The 22,605-nt window shown below is 55.3% G+C and overlaps 1 protein-coding gene across 1 annotated transcript in view; it reads left to right on the top strand.

Annotated features, from left to right (window-relative positions):
* Nucleotides 1–22,605, top strand: part of LOC140399403 (SLIT-ROBO Rho GTPase-activating protein 1-like) — a 45,175-nt gene that overhangs the window by 2,728 nt on the left and 19,842 nt on the right. Inside the window, exon 2 of the mRNA XM_072488982.1 lies at nucleotides 3,653–3,848. Within this exon, the coding sequence (XP_072345083.1) occupies nucleotides 3,653–3,848 (196 nt within the window). The remainder of the gene's footprint in view (nucleotides 1–3,652; nucleotides 3,849–22,605) is intronic.

Raw genomic sequence — 22,605 nt, 5'->3', positions numbered from 1 at the left:
ACCCTCCCCCTGGTGTCCCTGCACCGTGGGGCCCTCCCCCTGGTGTCCCTGCACCGTGGGACCCTCCCCCTGGTGTCCCTGCACCGTGGGACCCTCCCCCTGGTGTCCCTGCACCGTGGGACCCTCCCCCTGGTGTCCCTGCACCGTGGGGCCCTCACCCTGGTGTCCCTGCACCGTGGGGCCCTCCCCCTGGTGTCCCTGCACCGTGGGACCCTCCCCCTGGTGTCCCTGCACCGTGGGACCCTCCCCCTGGTGTCCCTGCACCGTGGGGCCCTCCCCCTGGTGTCCCTGCACCGTGGGGCCCTCCCCCTGGTGTCCCTGCACCGTGGGGCCCTCCCCCTGGTGTCCCTGCGCCGTGGGACCCTCCCCCTGGTGTCCCTGCACCGTGGGGCTTTGGATTGCTTGATTATCTGATTTGTTGCCATGGATACTGGAGTGAAATGGTCCACGACAATCTGTGTTTGATTCTGGAGACCGAGCCTGGTTGAATAGCGGGCGGCGTGCCCAGGAAGCCATTCTGGATAGTTTTACAAACTCCTACCTGAATGAAAATGCCCGTTAGATTGGCCTGATTAATAAATAAATCAGGTGCGTGCATCCTGACATCACAGAGTCGTACAGAACCCCGACCAGTACAGAAGGAGGCCATTCGGCCCATCAAAACTCTGAAAGAGCACCCTACACAGGCCCACTCCCTATCCCCATAACGCCGACTATCCCCATAACGCCAACTAACCAGGGAGGAAACCGGAGCACCCAGAGGAAACTCACTCAATCTCCCGAGGCCGGAATCGAACCCGGGTCCCTGGAGCTGTGAGGCAGCAGTGCTAACCCCCGTGCTGCACTGACAGGCCAGGCAGAGACGGAGTGGGATTGTCACGGGACTGGCGACCCAGAGACCCAGAGCAAGACCTGGGGGGGGGGGCTCGCCAGAGCAGGTGGTGAAATTTGAATTCAATAAAGATCTGGAATTAAAACCCTTATGGTGACCATGGAACCATCGCCGATGTCGTAAAACCCCATCTGGTTCACCAGAGCACCTTCGGGGAATGGAACCTGCCGTCCTATCCCAGCCTGGCATCCATGTGAGTCCAGACCCACAGCAATGAGTATCAAAACTTCTGAAATGGAGACACGAGCTTGGGGATTAAATGTTGGCCTAGTCGGCACGTCCTGTATCATCAACTTTGAAAAAACTGAAGCAAGAATCCACTGGTCAGAGTGTAAATTCGCACAGGACTGCCGATCCTGGACCTGGGACAGAATCGCCGGCAGAACCCCTCCCTTCGACCCCCAGATCAATCGGCAACACTCGCCTCCAACTCACATGTGGCCACCCTGCTCCTCACCACCTCTTTGTACACATGAAGCATTATCACCAGGACAGACATCCAACCCACACACGCAGTGCACCCTCCCTATCTCCGTAACCTCCTCCAGCCTCGACAACTCTCCCTATCTCCGTAACCTCCTCCAGCCTCGACAACACTCCCTATCTCCGTAACCTCCTCCAGACTCGACAACTCTCCCTATCTCCGTAACCTCCTCCAGCCTCGACAACCCTCCCTATCTCCGTAACCTCCTCCAGCCTCGACAACACTCCCTATCTCCGTAACCTCCTCCAGCCTCGACAACTCTCCCTATCTCCGTAACCTCCTCCAGCCTCGACAACACTCCCTATCTCCGTAACCTCCTCCAGCCTCGACAACTCTCCCTATCTCCGTAACTTCCTCCAGCCTCGACAACACTCCCTATCTCCGTAACCTCCTCCAGCCTCGACAACTCTCCCTATCTCCGTAACTTCCTCCAGCCTCGACAACACTCCCTATCTCCGTAACCTCCTCCAGCCTCGACAACACTCCCTATCTCCGTAACCTCCTCCAGCCTCGACAACTCTCCCTATCTCCGTAACTTCCTCCAGCCTCGACAACACTCCCTATCTCTGTAACTTCCTCCAGCACCTACACCCTCCCTATCTCCGTAACCTCCTCCAGCCTTGACAACTCTCCCTATCTCCGTAACCTCCTCCAGCACCTACACCCTCCCTATCTCCGTAACCTCCTCCAGCCCCTACAACCCTCCCTATCTCTGTAACCTCCTCCAGCACCTACACCCTCCCTATCTCCGTAACCTCCTCCAGCCTCGACAACTCTCCCTATCTCCGTAACCTCCTCCAGCACCTACACCCTCCCTATCTCCGTAACCTCCTCCAGCCCCTACAACCCTCCCTATCTCCGTAGCCTCCTCCAGCCCCTACAACCCTCCCTATCTCCGTAGCCTCCTCCAGCCCCTGCACCCCTCCCTATCTCTGTAACCTCCTCTAGCCCCTTCACCCCTCCCTATCTTCGTAACCTCCTCCAGCCTCGACAACCCTCCCTATCTCCGTAACCTCCTCCAGCCTCGACAACTCTCCCTATCTCCGTAACCTCCTCCAGCCCCTACACCCTCCCTATCTCCGTAACCTCCTCCAGCCCCTACAACCCTCCCTATCTCCGTAACCTCCTCCAGCCTCGACAACTTTCCCTTATCTCCGTAACCTCCTCCAGCCTCGACAACACTCCCTATCTCCGTAACCTCCTCCAGCCCATACACCCCTCCCTATCTCTGTAACCTCCTCCAGCCCCTACACCCCTCCCTATCACTGTAACCTCCTCCAGCCCCTTCACCCCTCCCTATCTCTGTAACCTCCTCCAGCACCAACAAACCTCCCTATCTCCGTAACCTCCTCCAGCCTCGACAACCCTCCCTATCTCTGTAACCTCCTCCAGCCCCTACACCCTCCCTATCTCTGTAACCTCCTCCAGCCCCTACACCCCTCCCTATCTCCGTAACCTCCTCCAGCCTCGACAACCCTCCCTATCTCTGTAACCTCCTCCAGCCCCTACACCCTCCCTATCTCTGTAACCTCCTCCAGCCCCTACGCCCTCCCTATCTCTGTAACCTCCTCCAGCCCCTACACCCCTCCCTATCTCTGTAACCTCCTCCAGCCCCTACACCCCTCCCTATCCCTGTAACCTCCTCCAGCCCCTACACCATCCCTATCTCTGTAACCTCCTCCAGCCCCTACACCCCTCCCTATCCCTGTAACCTCCTCCAGCCCCTACGCCCTCCCTATCTCTGTAACCTCCTCCAGCCCCTACACCCCTCCCTATCTCAGTAACCTCCTCCAGCCCCTACACCCCTCCCTATCCCTGTAACCTCCTCCAGCCCCTACACCCTCCCTATCTCTGTAACCTCCTCCAGCCCCTACACGCCTACCTATCTCTGTAATGTCCTCCAGCCCCTACACCCTCCCTATCTCTGTAACCTCCTCCAGCCCCTACACCCTCCCTATCTCTGTAACCTCCTCCAGCCCCTACACCCCTCCCTATCTCTGTAACCTCCTCCAGCCCCTACAACCCTCCGAGATCTCTACGCTCCTCCAATTCCGGCCTCTCGCGTATCCCCCATTCCCATCGCTCCACCATTGGCGGCCGTGCCTTCAGCTGCCTGAGGGGCCCTGAGCTCCGGAATTCCCTCCCTCAATCTCTCTGCCCCTTCCGTCGCCCTTAAATCCGACTCCTCTGCCCGGCTCTAATATCCGAGGTCGGAGTAACTCTTTGGGACAATGTTGCGTTTTGCTAACAGTCCGATCTTGTTGCGATTGCCACAGAGATCCGAGGCCAGTTAACGGACCAGATGAAATGCCTGGACACACAGGTAGAATTCCGAAGTCAGTGTCTGCAGGATCTCTCCGAGTTCTTCCGCAGAAAGGCTGAGATCGAACTTGAATATTCCCGAGGGCTGGACAAACTCACTGAGCGCTTCTCATCGAAGATTCGCAATTCCAAAGACCACCAAGGATTCAGGTGAGTGATATTAATCTCCCTCTACACTGTCCCCATCAAACACTCCCAGGACAGGTATAGCACGGGGTTAGATACAGAGTAAAGCTCCCTCTACACTGTCCCCATCAAACACTCCCAGGACAGGTACAGCACGGGGTTAGATACAGAGTAAAGCTCCCTCTACACTGTCCCCATCAAACACTCCCAGGACAGGTACAGCACGGAGTTAGATACAGAGTAAAGCTCCCTCTACACTGTCCCCATCAAACACTCCCAGGACAGGTACAGCACGGGGTTAGATACAGAGTAAAGCTCCCTCTACACTGTCCCCATCAAACACTCCCAGGACAGGTACAGCACGGGGTTAGATACAGAGTAAAGCTCCCTCTACACTGTCCCCATCAAACACTCCCAGGACAGGTACAGCACGGGGTTAGATACAGAGTAAAGCTCCCTCTACACTGTCCCCATCAAACACTCCCAGGACAGGTACAGCACGGGGTTAGATACAGAGTAAAGCTCCCTCTACACTGTCCCCATCAAACACTCCCAGGACAGGTAAAGCACGGGGTTAGATACAGAGTAAAGCTCCCTCTACACTGTCCCCATCCAACACTCCCAGGACAGGTACAGCACGGGGTTAGATACAGAGTAAAGCTCCCTCTACACTGCCCCCATCAAACACTCCCAGGACAGGTACAGCAGGGGATTAGATACAGAGTAAAGCTCCCTCTACACTGTCCCCATCCAACACTCCCAGGACAGGTACAGCACGGGGTTAGATACAGAGTAAAGCTCCCTCTACACTGTCCCCATCAAACACTCCCAGGACAGGTACCGCACGGGGTTAGATACAGAGTAAAGCTCCCTCTACACTGTCCCCATTAAACACTCCCAGGACAGGGACAGCACGGGGTTAGATACAGAGTAAAGCTCCCTCTACACTGTCCCCATCAAACACTCCCAGGACAGGTACAGCACGGGGTTAAATACAGAGTAAAGCTCCCTCTACACTGCCCCCATCAAACACTCCCAGGACAGGTACAGCACGGGGTTAGATACAGAGTAATGCTCCCTCTACACTGTCCCCATCAAACACTCCCAGGACAGGTACAGCACAGGGTTAGATACAGAGTAAAGCTCCCTCTACACTGCCCCCATCAAACACTCCCCAGGTCAGGTACAGCACGGGGTTAGATACAGAGTAAAGCTCCCTCTACACTGTCCCCATCAAACACTCCCAGGACAGGTACAGCACGGGGTGAGATACAGAGTAGAGCTCCATCTACACTGTCCCCATCAAACACTCCCAGGACAGGTACAGCACGTGGTTAGATACAGAGTAAAGCTCCCGCTACACTGTCCCCATCAAACACTCCCAGGACAGGTACAGCACGGGGTTAGATACAGAGTAAAGCTCCCTCTACACTGTCCCCATCAAACACTCCCAGGACAGGTACAGCACGGGGTTAGATACAGAGTAAAGCTCCCTCTACACTGTCCCCATCAAACACTCCCAGGACAGGTACAGCACGGGGTTGGATACAGAGTAAAGCTCCCTCTACACAGTCCCCATCAAACACTCCCAGGACAGATACAGCACGGGGTTAGATACAGAGTAAAGCTCCCTCTACACTGTCCACATCAAACACTCCCAGGACAGATACAGCACGGGGTTAGATACAGAGTAAAGCTCCCTCTACACTGTCCCCATCAAACACTCCCAGGATAGGTACAGCACGGGGTTAGATACAGAGTAAAGCTCCCTCTACACTGTCCCCATCAAACACTCCCAGGACAGGTACAGCACGGGGTTAGATACAGAGTAGAGCTCCATCTACACTGTCCCCATCAAACACTCCCAGGACAGGTACAGCACGGGGTTAGATACAGAGTAAAGCTCCCTCTGCACTGTCCCCATCAAACACTCCCAGGACAGGTACAGCACGGGGTTAGATGCAGAGTAAAGCTCCCTCTACACTGCCCCCATCAAACACTCCCGGGACAGGTACAGCACGGGGTTAGATACAGAGTAGAGCTCCATCTACACTGTCCCCATCAAACACTCCCAGGACAGGTACAGCACGGGGTTAGATACAGAGTAAAGCTCCCTCTACACTGTCCCCATCAAACACTCCCAGGACAGGTACAGCTCGTGGTTAGATACAGAGTAAAGCTCCCGCTACACTGTCCCCATCAAACACTCCCAGGACAGGTACAGCAGGGGATTAGATACAGAGTAAAGCTCCCTCTACACTGTCCCCATTAAACACTCCCAGGACAGGGACAGCACGGGGTTAGATACAGAGTAAAGCTCCCTCTACACTGTCCCCATCAAACACTCCCAGGACAGGTACAGCACGGGGTTAAATACAGAGTAAAGCTCCCTCTACACTGTCCCCATCAAACACTCCCAGGACAGGTACCGCACGGGGTTAGATACAGAGTAAAGCTCCCTCTACACTGTCCCCATTAAACACTCCCAGGACAGGGACAGCACGGGGTTAGACAAGAGTAAAGCTCCCTCTACACTGTCCCCATCAAACACTCCCAGGACAGGTACAGCACGGGGTTAAATACAGAGTAAAGCTCCCTCTACACTGCCCCCATCAAACACTCCCAGGACAGGTACAGCACGGGGTTAGATACAGAGTAATGCTCCCTCTACACTGTCCCCATCAAACACTCCCAGGACAGGTACAGCACAGGGTTAGATACAGAGTAAAGCTCCCTCTACACTGCCCCCATCAAACACTCCCCAGGACAGGTACAGCACGGGGTTAGATACAGAGTAAAGCTCCCTCTACACTGTCCCCATCAAACACTCCCAGGACAGGTACAGCACGGGGTGAGATACAGAGTAGAGCTCCATCTACACTGTCCCCATCAAACACTGCCTGGACAGGTACAGCACGTGGTTAGATACAGAGTAAAGCTCCCGCTACACTGTCCCCATCAAACACTCCCAGGACAGGTACAGCACGGGGTTAGATACAGAGTAAAGCTCCCTCTACACTGTCCCCATCAAACACTCCCAGGACAGGTACAGCACGGGGTTAGATACAGAGTAAAGCTCCCTCTACACTGTCCCCATCAAACACTCCCAGGACAGGTACAGCACGGGGTTGGATACAGAGTAAAGCTCCCTCTACACAGTCCCCATCAAACACTCCCAGGACAGATACAGCACGGGGTTAGATACAGAGTAAAGCTCCCTCTACACTGTCCACATCAAACACTCCCAGGACAGATACAGCACGGGGTTAGATACAGAGTAAAGCTCCCTCTACACTGTCCCCATCAAACACTCCCAGGATAGGTACAGCACGGGGTTAGATACAGAGTAAAGCTCCCTCTACACTGTCCCCATCAAACACTCCCAGGACAGGTACAGCACGGGGTTAGATACAGAGTAGAGCTCCATCTACACTGTCCCCATCAAACACTCCCAGGACAGGTACAGCACGGGGTTAGATACAGAGTAAAGCTCCCTCTGCACTGTCCCCATCAAACACTCCCAGGACAGGTACAGCACGGGGTTAGATGCAGAGTAAAGCTCCCTCTACACTGCCCCCATCAAACACTCCCGGGACAGGTACAGCACGGGGTTAGATACAGAGTAGAGCTCCATCTACACTGTCCCCATCAAACACTCCCAGGACAGGTACAGCACGGGGTTAGATACAGAGTAAAGCTCCCTCTACACTGTCCCCATCAAACACTCCCAGGACAGGTACAGCTCGTGGTTAGATACAGAGTAAAGCTCCCGCTACACTGTCCCCATCAAACACTCCCAGGACAGGTACAGCAGGGGATTAGATACAGAGTAAAGCTCCCTCTACACTGTCCCCATTAAACACTCCCAGGACAGGGACAGCACGGGGTTAGATACAGAGTAAAGCTCCCTCTACACTGTCCCCATCAAACACTCCCAGGACAGGTACAGCACGGGGTTAAATACAGAGTAAAGCTCCCTCTACACTGTCCCCATCAAACACTCCCAGGACAGGTACCGCACGGGGTTAGATACAGAGTAAAGCTCCCTCTACACTGTCCCCATTAAACACTCCCAGGACAGGGACAGCACGGGGTTAGACAAGAGTAAAGCTCCCTCTACACTGTCCCCATCAAACACTCCCAGGACAGGTACAGCACGGGGTTAAATACAGAGTAAAGCTCCCTCTACACTGCCCCCATCAAACACTCCCAGGACAGGTACAGCACGGGGTTAGATACAGAGTAATGCTCCCTCTACACTGTCCCCATCAAACACTCCCAGGACAGGTACAGCACAGGGTTAGATACAGAGTAAAGCTCCCTCTACACTGCCCCCATCAAACACTCCCCAGGACAGGTACAGCACGGGGTTAGATACAGAGTAAAGCTCCCTCTACACTGTCCCCATCAAACACTCCCAGGACAGGTACAGCACGGGGTGAGATACAGAGTAGAGCTCCATCTACACTGTCCCCATCAAACACTCCCTGGACAGGTACAGCACGTGGTTAGATACAGAGTAAAGCTCCCGCTACACTGTCCCCATCAAACACTCCCAGGACAGGTACAGCACGGGGTTAGATACAGAGTAAAGCTCCCTCTACACTGTCCCCATCAAACACTCCCAGGACAGGTACAGCACGGGGTTAGATACAGAGTAAAGCTCCCTCTACACTGTCCCCATCAAACACTCCCAGGACAGGTACAGCACGGGGTTGGATACAGAGTAAAGCTCCCTCTACACAGTCCCCATCAAACACTCCCAGGACAGATACAGCACGGGGTTAGATACAGAGTAAAGCTCCCTCTACACTGTCCACATCAAACACTCCCAGGACAGATACAGCACGGGGTTAGATACAGAGTAAAGCTCCCTCTACACTGTCCCCATCAAACACTCCCAGGATAGGTACAGCACGGGGTTAGATACAGAGTAAAGCTCCCTCTACACTGTCCCCATCAAACACTCCCAGGACAGGTACAGCACGGGGTTAGATACAGAGTAAAGCTCCCTCTACACTGTCCACATCAAACACTCACAGGATAGGTACAGCACGGGGTTAGATACAGAGTAAAGCTCCCTCTACACTGTCCCCATCAAACACTCCCAGGACAGGTACAGCACGGGGTTAGATACAGAGTAAAGCTCCCTCTACACTGTCCCCATCCAACACTCCCAGGACAGGTACAGCACGGGGTTAGATACAGAGTAAAGCTCCCTCTACACTGTCCCCATCAAACACTCCCAGGACAGGTACCGCACGGGGTTAGATACAGAGTAAAGCTCCCTCTACACTGTCCCCATTAAACACTCCCAGGACAGGGACAGCACGGGGTTAGATACAGAGTAAAGCTCCCTCTACACTGTCCCCATCAAACACTCCCAGGACAGGTACAGCACGGGGTTAAATACAGAGTAAAGCTCCCTCTACACTGCCCCCATCAAACACTCCCAGGACAGGTACAGCACGGGGTTAGATACAGAGTAATGCTCCCTCTACACTGTCCCCATCAAACACTCCCAGGACAGGTACAGCACAGGGTTAGATACAGAGTAAAGCTCCCTCTACACTGCCCCCATCAAACACTCACCAGGTCAGGTACAGCACGGGGTTAGATACAGAGTAAAGCTCCCTCTACACTGTCCCCATCAAACACTCCCAGGACAGGTACAGCACGGGGTGAGATACAGAGTAGAGCTCCATCTACACTGTCCCCATCAAACACTCCCAGGACAGGTACAGCACGTGGTTAGATACAGAGTAAAGCTCCCGCTACACTGTCCCCATCAAACACTCCCAGGACAGGTACAGCACGGGGTTAGATACAGAGTAAAGCTCCCTCTACACTGTCCCCATCAAACACTCCCAGGACAGGTACAGCACGGGGTTAGATACAGAGTAAAGCTCCCTCTACACTGTCCCCATCAAACACTCCCAGGACAGGTACAGCACGGGGTTGGATACAGAGTAAAGCTCCCTCTACACAGTCCCCATCAAACACTCCCAGGACAGATACAGCACGGGGTTAGATACAGAGTAAAGCTCCCTCTACACTGTCCACATCAAACACTCCCAGGACAGATACAGCACGGGGTTAGATACAGAGTAAAGCTCCCTCTACACTGTCCCCATCAAACACTCCCAGGATAGGTACAGCACGGGGTTAGATACAGAGTAAAGCTCCCTCTACACTGTCCCCATCAAACACTCCCAGGACAGGTACAGCACGGGGTTAGATACAGAGTAGAGCTCCATCTACACTGTCCCCATCAAACACTCCCAGGACAGGTACAGCACGGGGTTAGATACAGAGTAAAGCTCCCTCTGCACTGTCCCCATCAAACACTCCCAGGACAGGTACAGCACGGGGTTAGATGCAGAGTAAAGCTCCCTCTCCACTGCCCCCATCAAACACTCCCGGGACAGGTACAGCACGGGGTTAGATACAGAGTAGAGCTCCATCTACACTGTCCCCATCAAACACTCCCAGGACAGGTACAGCACGGGGTTAGATACAGAGTAAAGCTCCCTCTACACTGTCCCCATCAAACACTCCCAGGACAGGTACAGCACGTGGTTAGATACAGAGTAAAGCTCCCGCTACACTGTCCCCATCAAACACTCCCAGGACAGGTACAGCAGGGGATTAGATACAGAGTAAAGCTCCCTCTACACTGTCCCCATCAAACACTCCCAGGACAGGTACCGCACGGGGTTAGATACAGAGTAAAGCTCCCTCTACACTGTCCCCATTAAACACTCCCAGGACAGGGACAGCACGGGGTTAGATACAGAGTAAAGCTCCCTCTACACTGTCCCCATCAAACACTCCCAGGACAGGTACAGCACGGGGTTAAATACAGAGTAAAGCTCCCTCTACACTGTCCCCATCAAACACTCCCAGGACAGGTACCGCACGGGGTTAGATACAGAGTAAAGCTCCCTCTACACTGTCCCCATTAAACACTCCCAGGACAGGGACAGCACGGGGTTAGACAAGAGTAAAGCTCCCTCTACACTGTCCCCATCAAACACTCCCAGGACAGGTACAGCACGGGGTTAAATACAGAGTAAAGCTCCCTCTACACTGCCCCCATCAAACACTCCCAGGACAGGTACAGCACGGGGTTAGATACAGAGTAATGCTCCCTCTACACTGTCCCCATCAAACACTCCCAGGACAGGTACAGCACAGGGTTAGATACAGAGTAAAGCTCCCTCTACACTGCCCCCATCAAACACTCCCCAGGACAGGTACAGCACGGGGTTAGATACAGAGTAAAGCTCCCTCTACACTGTCCCCATCAAACACTCCCAGGACAGGTACAGCACGGGGTGAGATACAGAGTAGAGCTCCATCTACACTGTCCCCATCAAACACTCCCAGGACAGGTACAGCACGTGGTTAGATACAGAGTAAAGCTCCCGCTACACTGTCCCCATCAAACACTCCCAGGACAGGTACAGCACGGGGTTAGATACAGAGTAAAGCTCCCTCTACACTGTCCCCATCAAACACTCCCAGGACAGGTACAGCACGGGGTTAGATACAGAGTAAAGCTCCCTCTACACTGTCCCCATCAAACACTCCCAGGACAGGTACAGCACGGGGTTGGATACAGAGTAAAGCTCCCTCTACACAGTCCCCATCAAACACTCCCAGGACAGATACAGCACGGGGTTAGATACAGAGTAAAGCTCCCTCTACACTGTCCACATCAAACACTCCCAGGACAGATACAGCACGGGGTTAGATACAGAGTAAAGCTCCCTCTACACTGTCCCCATCAAACACTCCCAGGATAGGTACAGCACGGGGTTAGATACAGAGTAAAGCTCCCTCTACACTGTCCCCATCAAACACTCCCAGGACAGGTACAGCACGGGGTTAGATACAGAGTAAAGCTCCCTCTACACTGTCCACATCATACACTCCCAGGATAGGTACAGCACGGGGTTAGATACAGAGTAAAGCTCCCTCTACACTGTCCCCATCAAACACTCCCAGGACAGGTACAGCACGGGGTTAGATACAGAGTAAAGCTCCCTCTGCACTCTCCCCATCAAACACTCCCAGGACAGGTACAGCACGGGGTTAGATACAGAGTAAAGCTCCCTCTACACTGTCCCCATCAAACACTCCCAGGACAGGTACAGCACGGGGTTAGATACAGAGTAAAGCTCCCTCTACACTGTCCCCATCAAACACTCCCAGGATAGGTACAGCACGGGGTTAGATACAGAGTAAAGCTCCCTCTACACTGTCCCCATCAAACACTCCCAGGACAGGTACAGCACGGGGTTAGATACAGAGTAAAGCTCCCTCTGCACTCTCCCCATCAAACACTCCCAGGACAGGTACAGCACTGGGTTAGATACAGAGTAAAGCTCCCTCTACACTGTCCCCATCAAACACTCCAGGACAGGTACAGCACGGGGTTAGATACAGAGTAAAGCTCCCTCTACACTGTCCCCATCAAACACTCCCAGGACAGGTACAGCACGGGGTTAGATACAGAGTAAAGCTCCCTCTACACTGTCCCCATCAAACACTCCCAGGACAGGTACAGCACGGGGTGAGATACAGAGTAGAGCTCCATCTACACTGTCCCCATCAAACACTCCCAGGATAGGTACAGCACGGGGTTAGATACAGAGTAAAGCTCCCTCTACACTGTCCCCATCAAACACTCCCAGGACAGGTACAGCACGGGGTTAGATACAGAGTAAAGCTCCCTCTGCACTCTCCCCATCAAACACTCCCAGGACAGGTACAGCACTGGGTTCGATACAGAGTAAAGCTCCCTCTACACTGTCCCCATCAAACACTCCCAGGACAGGTACAGCACGGGGTGAGATACAGAGTAGAGCTCCATCTACACTGTCCCCATCAAACACTCCCAGGACAGGTACAGCACGTGGTTAGATACAGAGTAAAGCTCCCGCTACACTGTCCCCATCAAACACTCCCAGGACAGGTACAGCACGGGGTTAGATACAGAGTAAAGCTCCCTCTACACTGTCCCCATCAAACACTCCCAGGACAGGTACAGCACGGGGTTAGATACAGAGTAAAGCTCCCTCTACACTGTCCCCATCAAACACTCCCAGGACAGGTACAGCACGTGGTTAGATACAGAGTAAAGCTCCCGCTACACTGTCCCCATCAAACACTCCCAGGACAGGGACAGCACGGGGTTAGATACAGAGTAAAGCTCCCTCTACACTGTCCCCATCAAACACTCCCAGGACAGGTACAGCACGTGGTTAGATACAGAGTAAAGCTCCCGCTACACTGTCCCCATCAAACACTCCCAGGACAGGTACAGCACGGGGTTAGATACAGAGTAAAGCTCCCTCTACACTGTCCCCATCAAACACTCCCAGGACAGGTACAGCACGGGGTTAGATACGGAGTAAAGCTCTCTCTACACTGTCCCCATCAAACACTCCCAGGACAGGTACAGCACGTGGTTAGATACAGAGTAAAGCTCCCGCTACACTGTCCCCATCAAACACTCCCAGGACAGGTACAGCACGGGGTTAGATACGGAGTAAAGCTCTCTCTACACTGTCCCCATCAAACACTCCCAGGACAGGTATAGCACGGGGTTAGATACAGAGTAAAGCTCCCTCTACTCTGTCCCCATCAAACACTCCCAGGACAGGTACAGCACGGGGTTAGATACAGAGTAAAGCTCCCATTGCACTGTCCCCATCAAACACTCCCAGGACAGGTATAGCACGGGGTTAGATACAGAGTAAAGCTCCCTCTACACTGTCCCCATCAAACACTCCCAGGACAGGTACAGCACGGGGTTAGATACAGAGTAAAGCTCCCTCTACACTGTCCCCATCAAACACTCCCAGGACAGGTACAGCACGTGGTTAGATACAGAGTAAAGCTCCCGCTACACTGTCCCCATCAAACACTCCCAGGACAGGGACAGCACGGGGTTAGATACAGAGTAAAGCTCCCTCTACACTGTCCCCATCAAACACTCCCAGGACAGGTACAGCACGTGGTTAGATACAGAGTAAAGCTCCCGCTACACTGTCCCCATCAAACACTCCCAGGACAGGTACAGAACGGGGTTAGATACTGAGTAAAGCTCCCTCTACACTGTCCCCATCAAACACTCCCAGGACTGGTTTTGCACGGGGTTAGATACAGAGTAAAGCTCCCTCTACACTGTCCCCATCAAACACTCCCAGGACAGGTACAGCACGGGGTTAGATACGGAGTAAAGCTCTCTCTACACTGTCCCCATCAAACACTCCCAGGACAGGTACAGCACGTGGTTAGATACAGAGTAAAGCTCCCGCTACACTGTCCCCATCAAACACTCCCAGGACAGGTACAGCACGGGGTTAGATACGGAGTAAAGCTCTCTCTACACTGTCCCCATCAAACACTCCCAGGACAGGTATAGCACGGGGTTAGATACAGAGTAAAGCTCCCTCTGCACTGTCCCCATCAACACTCCCAGGACAGGTACAGCACGGGGTTAGATACAGAGTAAAGCTCCCTCTACACTGTCCCCATCAAACACTCCCAGGACAGGTACAGCACGGGGTTAGATACAGAGTAAAGCTCCCTCGACACTGTCCCCATCAAACACTCCCAGGACAGGTACAGCACGGGGTTAGATACAGAGTAAAGCTCCCATTGCACTGTCCCCATCAAACACTCCCAGGACAGGTATAGCACGGGGTTAGATACAGAGTAAAGCTCCCTCTACACTGTCCCCATCAAACACTCCCAGGACAGGTACAGCACGGGGTTAGATACAGAGTAAAGCTCCCTCTACACTGTCCCCATCAAACACTCCCAGGACAGGTACAGCACGGGGTTAAGTCTGAGCCGTGACATAAATTATACTGATGACCGGTTGTTGGGACTTTGTTGAAAGGTTGCCAGTGATGAATGACCATCCCTGGGAGCACTTTATTAAATTAAATCGAATTGATTTTCTGTGCAATGCTGGACGATTCTCTGTAAAAATTAAATCTTAATTTCACAGACTGTGTTTGTGACCGTTTCCTCTGGGTGGGACTCACTATCCGCCCCCTAACAGCGCAACCTCGCTGCGCATTTCGAGTTGGCGAAGGGTGCGCTAAACGGGAAGTGCCGCCCCCGCCATGGCAGGGGGGGGGGGGGGGGGGTGCGGTGCGAGTGCCGTATGATTCAGCCACCGAGGTTTTAATTTAATAATCTTTACTAGTGTCACAAGTAGGTTTACATTAACACTGCGATGAAGTTACTGTGAAAAGCCCCTAGTCACCACACTCCGGCGCCTGTTCGGGTCACAGAGGGAGAATTCAGAATGTCCAATTCACCTAACAGCACGTCTTTCGGGACTTGTGGGAGGAAACCGGAGCGCCCGGAGGAAACCCACAGACACGGGGAGAACATGCAGACTCCGCACAGACAGTGACCCAGCGGGGAATCGATCCTGGGACCCTGGAGCTGTGAAGCAACCGGGCTAACCACTGTGCTACCGTGCTATAGCGCCGGAAGAGGCCATTTGGGCCTTCGTCTCTGTGCTGGCCCTCAATCACCAACCCGCTCTAATCCCGTTTAACAGCCTTGTGCACTGTGGCGATTGAAACGCTTCTTAAATGCGGGTTCCCGCCTCTCCCACCCTCTCAGGCAGCGAGTTCCAGACTCCCAGCAGCCTCTGGGTTCCAATCCCGCCTGAACCTCCTGCTCCCCCCTTACTGTCTTTACAAATATTGTTGAGGACATTTTCCATTCTACAATATACACAACACTCACTCAACTCTCCACCATTGTTATCAGAAACAAACAACCCACCGACCCACCCCCTATTTTGCACAAATCGTCCCACCCCAATCACCCCCCCCCCGGCTTGCTGACAATCACCAATTCTTAAAGGAGATAAGCAGACCCCCCCCCCCAAGTCGTCGCCGTGACGACTCCGCTGCCCCCACCCCAGCAGCTATCGGGCTATGGGGGAGGCAAAGGCCGTTTCCCTCCTGCGTCTCCGGCTCCTCCGACATCCCCAATATCGCCACCCACCGGCACAGCGCCACCTTTACCCCCAAAATCCCTGACACAGGAAACATCGGAGATCGACGTGGGCAATTTAGCCCCCCGAGCCTGCTCTGCCTCGCTGGTCTCAAATCCTCCGCCCTGCCTGTTCGATATTCGCCGTCCAGTGGTAATTACCCCTATCTCTCTGCAAAACGCACTCCGAACCCATACACGGGTCTGAGCCAGCTTGCTCATCTTCACCAGAAAAAGATTTGAGGTAAATAGATTTGGAGACTCTGGGATATAAGTCGGAATTTTGGAAGGATCATCATTTTCACCGTTTGAACCTTGCCCGCACCAGCCGAACTTTTCAAATCCCAGCCATCAGCTACCCGTGTCCCCAAATATCTACCGCACCTGGCCAGCCGAAATGGCAATGTGCCCAGATAGGTGCCCCCTGTCCCTGAGTGTTCACCGGGATAGGTGCCCCCTGTCCCACAGTGTTCACCGGGATAGGTGCCCCCTGTCCCACAGCATTCACCGGGATAGGTGCCCCCTGTCCCTGAGTGTTCACCGGGATAGGTGCCCCCTGTCCCTGAGTATTCACCGGGATAGGTGCCCCCTGTCCCTGAGTGTTCACCGGGATAGGTGCCCCCTGTCGCTGAGTGTTCACCGGGATAGATGCCCCCTGTCCCACAGCGTTCACCGGGATAGGTGCCCCCTGTCCCTGAGCGATCACTGGGATAGGTGCCCCCTGTCCCTGAGTGTTCACCGGGATAGATGCCCCCTGTCCCTGAGTGTTCACCGGGATAGGTGCCCCCTGTCCCTGAGCGATCACTGGGATAGGTGCCCCCTGTCCCTGAGTGTTCACCGGGATAGGTGCCCCCTGTCCCACAGCGTTCACCGGGATAGATGCCCCCTGTCGCACAGTGTTCACCGGGATAGGTGCCCCCTGTCCCACAGCGTTCACCGGGATAGATGCCCCCTGTCCCACAGTGTTCACCGGGATAGGTGCCCCCTGTCCCTGAGTGTTCACCGGGATAGGTGCCCCCTGTCCCTGAGTGTTCACCGGGATAGGTGCCCCCTGTCCCTGAGTGTTCACCGGGATAGGTGCCCCCTGTCCCTGAGTGTTCACCGGGATAGGTGCCCCCTGTCCCACAGCGTTCACTGGGATAGGTGCCTCCTGTCCTTGAGCGTTCACTGGGATAGGTGTTCCCTGTCCCTGAGCGTTCGACGGGATAGGTGTTCCCTGTCCCTGAGTGTTCACCGGGATAGGTGCTCCCTGTCCCTGAGTGTTCACCGGGATAGGTGCCCCCTGTCCCTGAGTGTTCACTGGGATAGGTGCCCCCTGTCCCTGAGCGTTCACCGGGATAGGTGTTCCCTGTCCCTGAGTGTTCACCGGGATAGGTGCCTCCTGTCCCTGAGCGTTCACTGGGATAGGTGCTCCCTGTCCCTGAGTGTTCACCGGGATAGGTGCCCCCTGTCCCTGAGTGTTCACCGGGATAGGTGCCCCCTGTCCCTGAGTGTTCACCGGGATAGGTGCCCCCTGTCCCTGAGTGTTCACCGGGACAGGTGCCCCCTGTCGCTGAGTGTTCACCAGGATAGGTGCCCCCTGTCCCTGAGTGTTCACCGGGATAGGTGCCCCCTGTCCCTGCGTGTTCACCGGGATAGGTACTCCCTGTCCCTGAGTGTTCACCGGGATAGGTGCTCCCTGTCCCTGCGTGTTCACCGGGATAGGTGCTCCCTGTCCCTGCGTGTTCACCGGGATAGGTGCCCCCTGTCCCACTGCGTCCACCTGGATAGGTGCCCCCTGTCCCTGCGTGTTCACCGGGATAGGTACTCCCTGTCCCTGAGTGTTCACCGGGATAGGTGTTCCCTGTCCCTGAGTGTTCACCGGGATAGGTGCCCCCTGTCCCTGAGTGTTCACCGGGATAGGTGTTCCCTGTCCCTGAGTGTTCACCGGGATAGGTGCCCCCTGTCCCTGAGTGTTCACCGGGATAGGTGCTCCCTGTCCCTGAGTGTTCACCGGGATAGGTGCCCCCTGTCCCACTGCGTTCACCGGGATAGGTGCCCCCTGTCCCTGCGTGTTCACCGGGATAGGTACTCCCTGTCCCTGAGTGTTCACCGGGATAGGTGCTCCCTGTCCCTGAGTGTTCACCGGGATAGGTGTTCCCTGTCCCTGAGTGTTCACCGGGATAGGTGCCCCCTGTCCCACTGCGTCCACCGGGATAGGTGCCCCCTGTCCCTGAGTGTTCACCGGGATAGGTGTTCCCTGTCCCTGAGTGTTCACCGGGATAGGTGCCCCCTGTCCCTGAGTGTTCACCGGGATAGGTGCTCCCTGCCCCACAGCGTTCACCGGGATAGGTGCCCCCTGTCCCTGAGTGTTCACCGGGATAGGTGCTCCCTGTCCCTGAATGTTCACCGGGATAGGTGCCCCCTGTCCCTGAGTGTTCACCGGGATAGGTGCTCCCTGTCCCTGAGTGTTCACCGGGATAGGTGCCCCCTGTCCCACAGCGTTCACCGGGATAGGTGCCCCCTGTCCCACAGCGTTCACCGGGATAGGTGCCCCCTGACCCTGAGTGTTCACCGGGATAGGTGCCCCCTGACCCTGAGTGTTCACCGGGATAGGTGCTCCCTGTCCCTGAGTGTTCACCGGGATAGATGCCCCCTGACCCTGAGTGTTCACCGGGATAGGTGCCCCCTGACCCTGAGTGTTCACCGGGATAGATGCCCCCTGACCCTGAGTGTTCACCGGGATAGGTGCCCCCTGACCCTGAGTGTTCACCGGGATAGGTGCCTCCTGTCCCACAGCGTTCACCGGGATAGATGCCCCCTGTCCCTGAGTGTTCACTGGGATAGGTGCCCCCTGTCCCTGAGTGTTCACCGGGATAGGTGCCCCCTGTCCCACAGCGTTCACCGGGATAGGTGCCCCCTGTCCCTGAGTGTTCACCGGGATAGGTGCCCCCTGACCCTGAGTGTTCACCGGGATAGGTGCTCCCTGTCCCTGAGCGTTCACTGGGATAGGTGCCCCCTGTCCCTGAGTGTTCACCGGGATAGGTGCTCCCTGTCCCTGAGTGTTCACCGGGATAGGTGCTCCCTGTCCCTGAGTGTTCACCGGGATAGGTGCCCCCTGTCCCTGAGTGTTCACCAGGATAGATGCCCCCTGTCCCACAGCGTTCACCGGGATAGGTGCCCCCTGTCCCTGAGTGTTCACCGGGATAGGTGCCCCCTGTCCCTGAGTGTTCACCGGGATAGGTGCCCCCTGACCCTGAGTGTTCACCGGGATAGGTGCCCCCTGACCCTGAGTGTTCACCGGGATAGGTGCCCCCTGTCCCTGAGTGTTCACCGGGATAGGTGCCCCCTGTCACTGAGTGTTCACCGGGATAGGTGCCCCCTGTCCCTGAGTGTTCACCAGGATAGGTGCCCCCTGTCCCTGAGTGTTCGCCGGGATAGGTGCTCCCTGTCCCTGAGTGTTCACCGGGATAGGTGCCCCCTGACCCTGAGTGTTCACCGGGATAGGTGCCCCCTGTCCCTGAGTGTTCACCGGGATAGGTGCCCCCTGTCGCTGAACGCTCATCGGGAACACCTCACTCTTCTTTGGGGTAGCACAGTGGTTAGCACTGTGGCTTCACAGCTCCATGGTCCCAGGTTCGATTCCCGGCTTGGGTCACTGTCTGTGCGGAGTCTGCACATCCTCCCCGTGTCTGCGTGGGTTTCCTCCGGGTGCTCCGGTTTCCTCCCACAGTCCAAACCCATGCAGGTTAGGTGGATTGGCCGTGCTAAATTGCCCTTAGTGACCAAAAAAAAGGTTAGGAGGGGTTATTGGGTAACGGGGATAGGGTGGAAGTGAGGGGCTTAAGTGGGTCGGTGCAGACTCGATGGGCCGAATGGCCTCCTTCTGCACTGTATGTTCTGTTCTCTATGTTCCCCGCATTAAGTCTATATCCTGAAAAGGACCCAAACTCACTTAAATCCCTCCATAATCTATCCCACACCGGAGACAAGGAATCATCGACATATAGGGGCACCCGATGTTCCATACCCCCTCTCTGTACTCCCCACTCTGTGGACGACCTCAGTACAGTAGCCAGGGTCTCAATTGCCAACGCAATAAGTAATGGACAGGGCGGACACCACTGCCTTATTCCCCAATACAGTCACAAATACCCAGAGGTCAATGCGTTGGAATGGAACCCAAACCTCCTGAGTATCAGTGATGCTCCCTTCCTACCCGGTCAAACCCTTTCTGCGTGTCCATGGGGATTACTACCTCCGACATCGCCCCATCCCGAAGTCTCCTTATATTGGCCAACAATTGTCGGCCCTTCACAAACCCTGTCAGATCCTCAACTAACCCCCCCCCCCCCCCCGGCAGACAGACTGGCAAGTGAGATGCCAGCACTGTCGCCCATCGGGGGTATGGGCCGGTATGACCCGCACTCCTCTCCATCCTTATCCTTCTCCAGGATTAGGGAGACGGAAGCCCGTGCCAGTACGGTTGGCAGCAGCTCCCGGGACAACGAATCGTTGAACATCCCGGTTAGATGTGGCCCCAGATGTGTCACAAATGTTTTAATAAAATTCCGCTGGGAGTCTGTCCGGGCCTGAAGCCTTCCCAGACTGCACAGAGCCAATGTGCCTCCAGCTCGGGCAGGGCCTCCACCACAGGCAGAGCCTCCCACCCGGGCAGAGCCTCCCACCCGGGCAGGGCCTCCAGCCTGGGCAGGGCCTCCAGCCTGGGCAGGGCCTCCACCGCAGACAGGGCCTCCAGCCTGGGCAGGGCCTCCACCACAGGCAGAGCCTCCCACCCGGGGAGAGCCTCTAGCCTGTCCAGGGCCTCCAGCTTGGCCAGGGCCTCCAACCTGGCCAGGGCCTCCACCGCAGACAGGGTCACCATCCCGGGCTGAGCCTCCATCCCGGGCAGAGCCTCCATCCCGGGCAGAGCCTCCAGCCCGGGCAGGGCCTCCAGCCCGGGCAGGGCCTCCAGCCCCGAGCGGAGCCCGCAGCCTGGGCAGGGGCTCCATCCCGGGCAGGGCCTCCAGCCTGGCAGTGCCTCCAGGGTTAACGGCAGGGTTCTGAAGAATGTGGAGGAGCAGAGATCTCGGAGTTCATGTCCATAGATCTCTGAAAGTTGCCACCCAAGTGGATAGAGCCGTGAAGAAGGCCGATAGTGTGTTAGCGTTTATTAACAGGGGGATTGAGTTTAAGAGCCGTGAGGTTATGCTGCAGCTGTACAGGACCTTGGTTAGACCACATTTGGAATATTGTGTGCAGTTCTGATCACCTCATTATAGGAAGGATGTGGAAGCATTGGAAAGGGTGCAAAGGAGATTTACCAGGATGCTGCCTGGATTGGAGGGTAGGTCTTATGAGGAAAGGTTGAGGGAGCTTGGGCTTTTCTCTTTGGAGCGAAGGAGGATGAGAGGTGACTTAATTGAGGTGTACAAGATGATGAGAGGGATAGAGTGGACATTCAGAGACTTTTTCCTCGGGTGGATGTAGCTGTTACAAGGGGGCATAACTATAAGATTCAGGGTGGGAGATATAGGAGGGATGTCCGAGGTAGGTTCTTTACTCAGAGAGTGGTTGGGGTGTGGAACGCACTCCCAGCTATGGTAGTGGAGTCGGACACTTTAGGAACTTTCAAGCGGTTATTGGATCGGCACATGGAGGGCACTAGAATGATTGGGAGTAGGTTGATTTGATCTTAGTTTCAGACTAGTTGGGCACAACATGGTGGGCCGAAGGGCCTGTTCTATGAGTTGAGCTCCCCACTCATCACCCAAGATGGCGGCCGCCTCCGCCCAGCCAATCAACAAAGAGACCTTCACCGACAGCAGCCCACCCCTCGCCGCCCCCGAACCCCTCTCCCACCCCCGGACATCAAACCAACTGTCCCTCCCCCATCCCAAACAAAGAAAACCCAACCACCCGAGGCAACATCCTGGTCATTCCCCTCGATTTTATACAGCTCCATCAGAACCTCCCTGCTCTTCAATTCAACGCCTCCGTAAATAACGACAAAGAATCCCATCGGCCTTCTCAACCACCTTATCTACCCGCCCTACTGTCTCCAGAGTGCTGTGTACATTCACCCCAAAGTCCCTCTCGTCCTCTGTACTCTCCCGACACGCTGGGCGAGTACACGGTCAATCCCAGCCCCACAGGCCCCGAGTCCCAACACGTCAACCAATAAATCCGATTAAAATACCCAGGGTCGCCCAATAATTACAGTCACCAGGTTTGTAAATACCAACACAATTACTGTTTATTTATAATTTAAACAAAGGTGAAACATGTAGTGATTCCAGCTGGATAACAGGTTACCCCCCCACTTTAACTGCCCCACCCTATACCCACACGCACAAGACAGACAAACACAGAGGGGTGGAAAGCGGTAAAAATAATAACGATTAAAGTCAAAAGATAAGGGCCAGGAGTCTCCCTTCTGGGGACTAAGTCCCCACGCCGGCAGGAAAACCGGCGCCAACGACTCCGGCGTCAACGGCCCCCCAAGGTGACGAATTCTCACCTATCTAGGGGGCTAGGTGGACGGCAGATGGGTTGGCACCGCTCCAGCTGGCGGCGAAGGGATGGCGCACGTTCGCGCATGCGCGGAACGGCTGGCATGATCTCGCGCATGCCCGGAACCGCCGGCCTGATTCCACACATGCACAGACTAGCCGGCATATTTGTGCGCATGCACGGGGGGGTTCTCTTCTCCTGGGCAATATGGCGGACCCCTACAGGGTCCCGGCGCCGAAGGAAGCTGTGCCCCCCA

Source organism: Scyliorhinus torazame, chromosome 22 (assembly GCF_047496885.1).
Source record: "Scyliorhinus torazame isolate Kashiwa2021f chromosome 22, sScyTor2.1, whole genome shotgun sequence".
NCBI classification, from domain to species: domain Eukaryota; kingdom Metazoa; phylum Chordata; class Chondrichthyes; order Carcharhiniformes; family Scyliorhinidae; genus Scyliorhinus; species Scyliorhinus torazame.
This window is presented reverse-complemented; position numbering and strand designations above follow the sequence as displayed.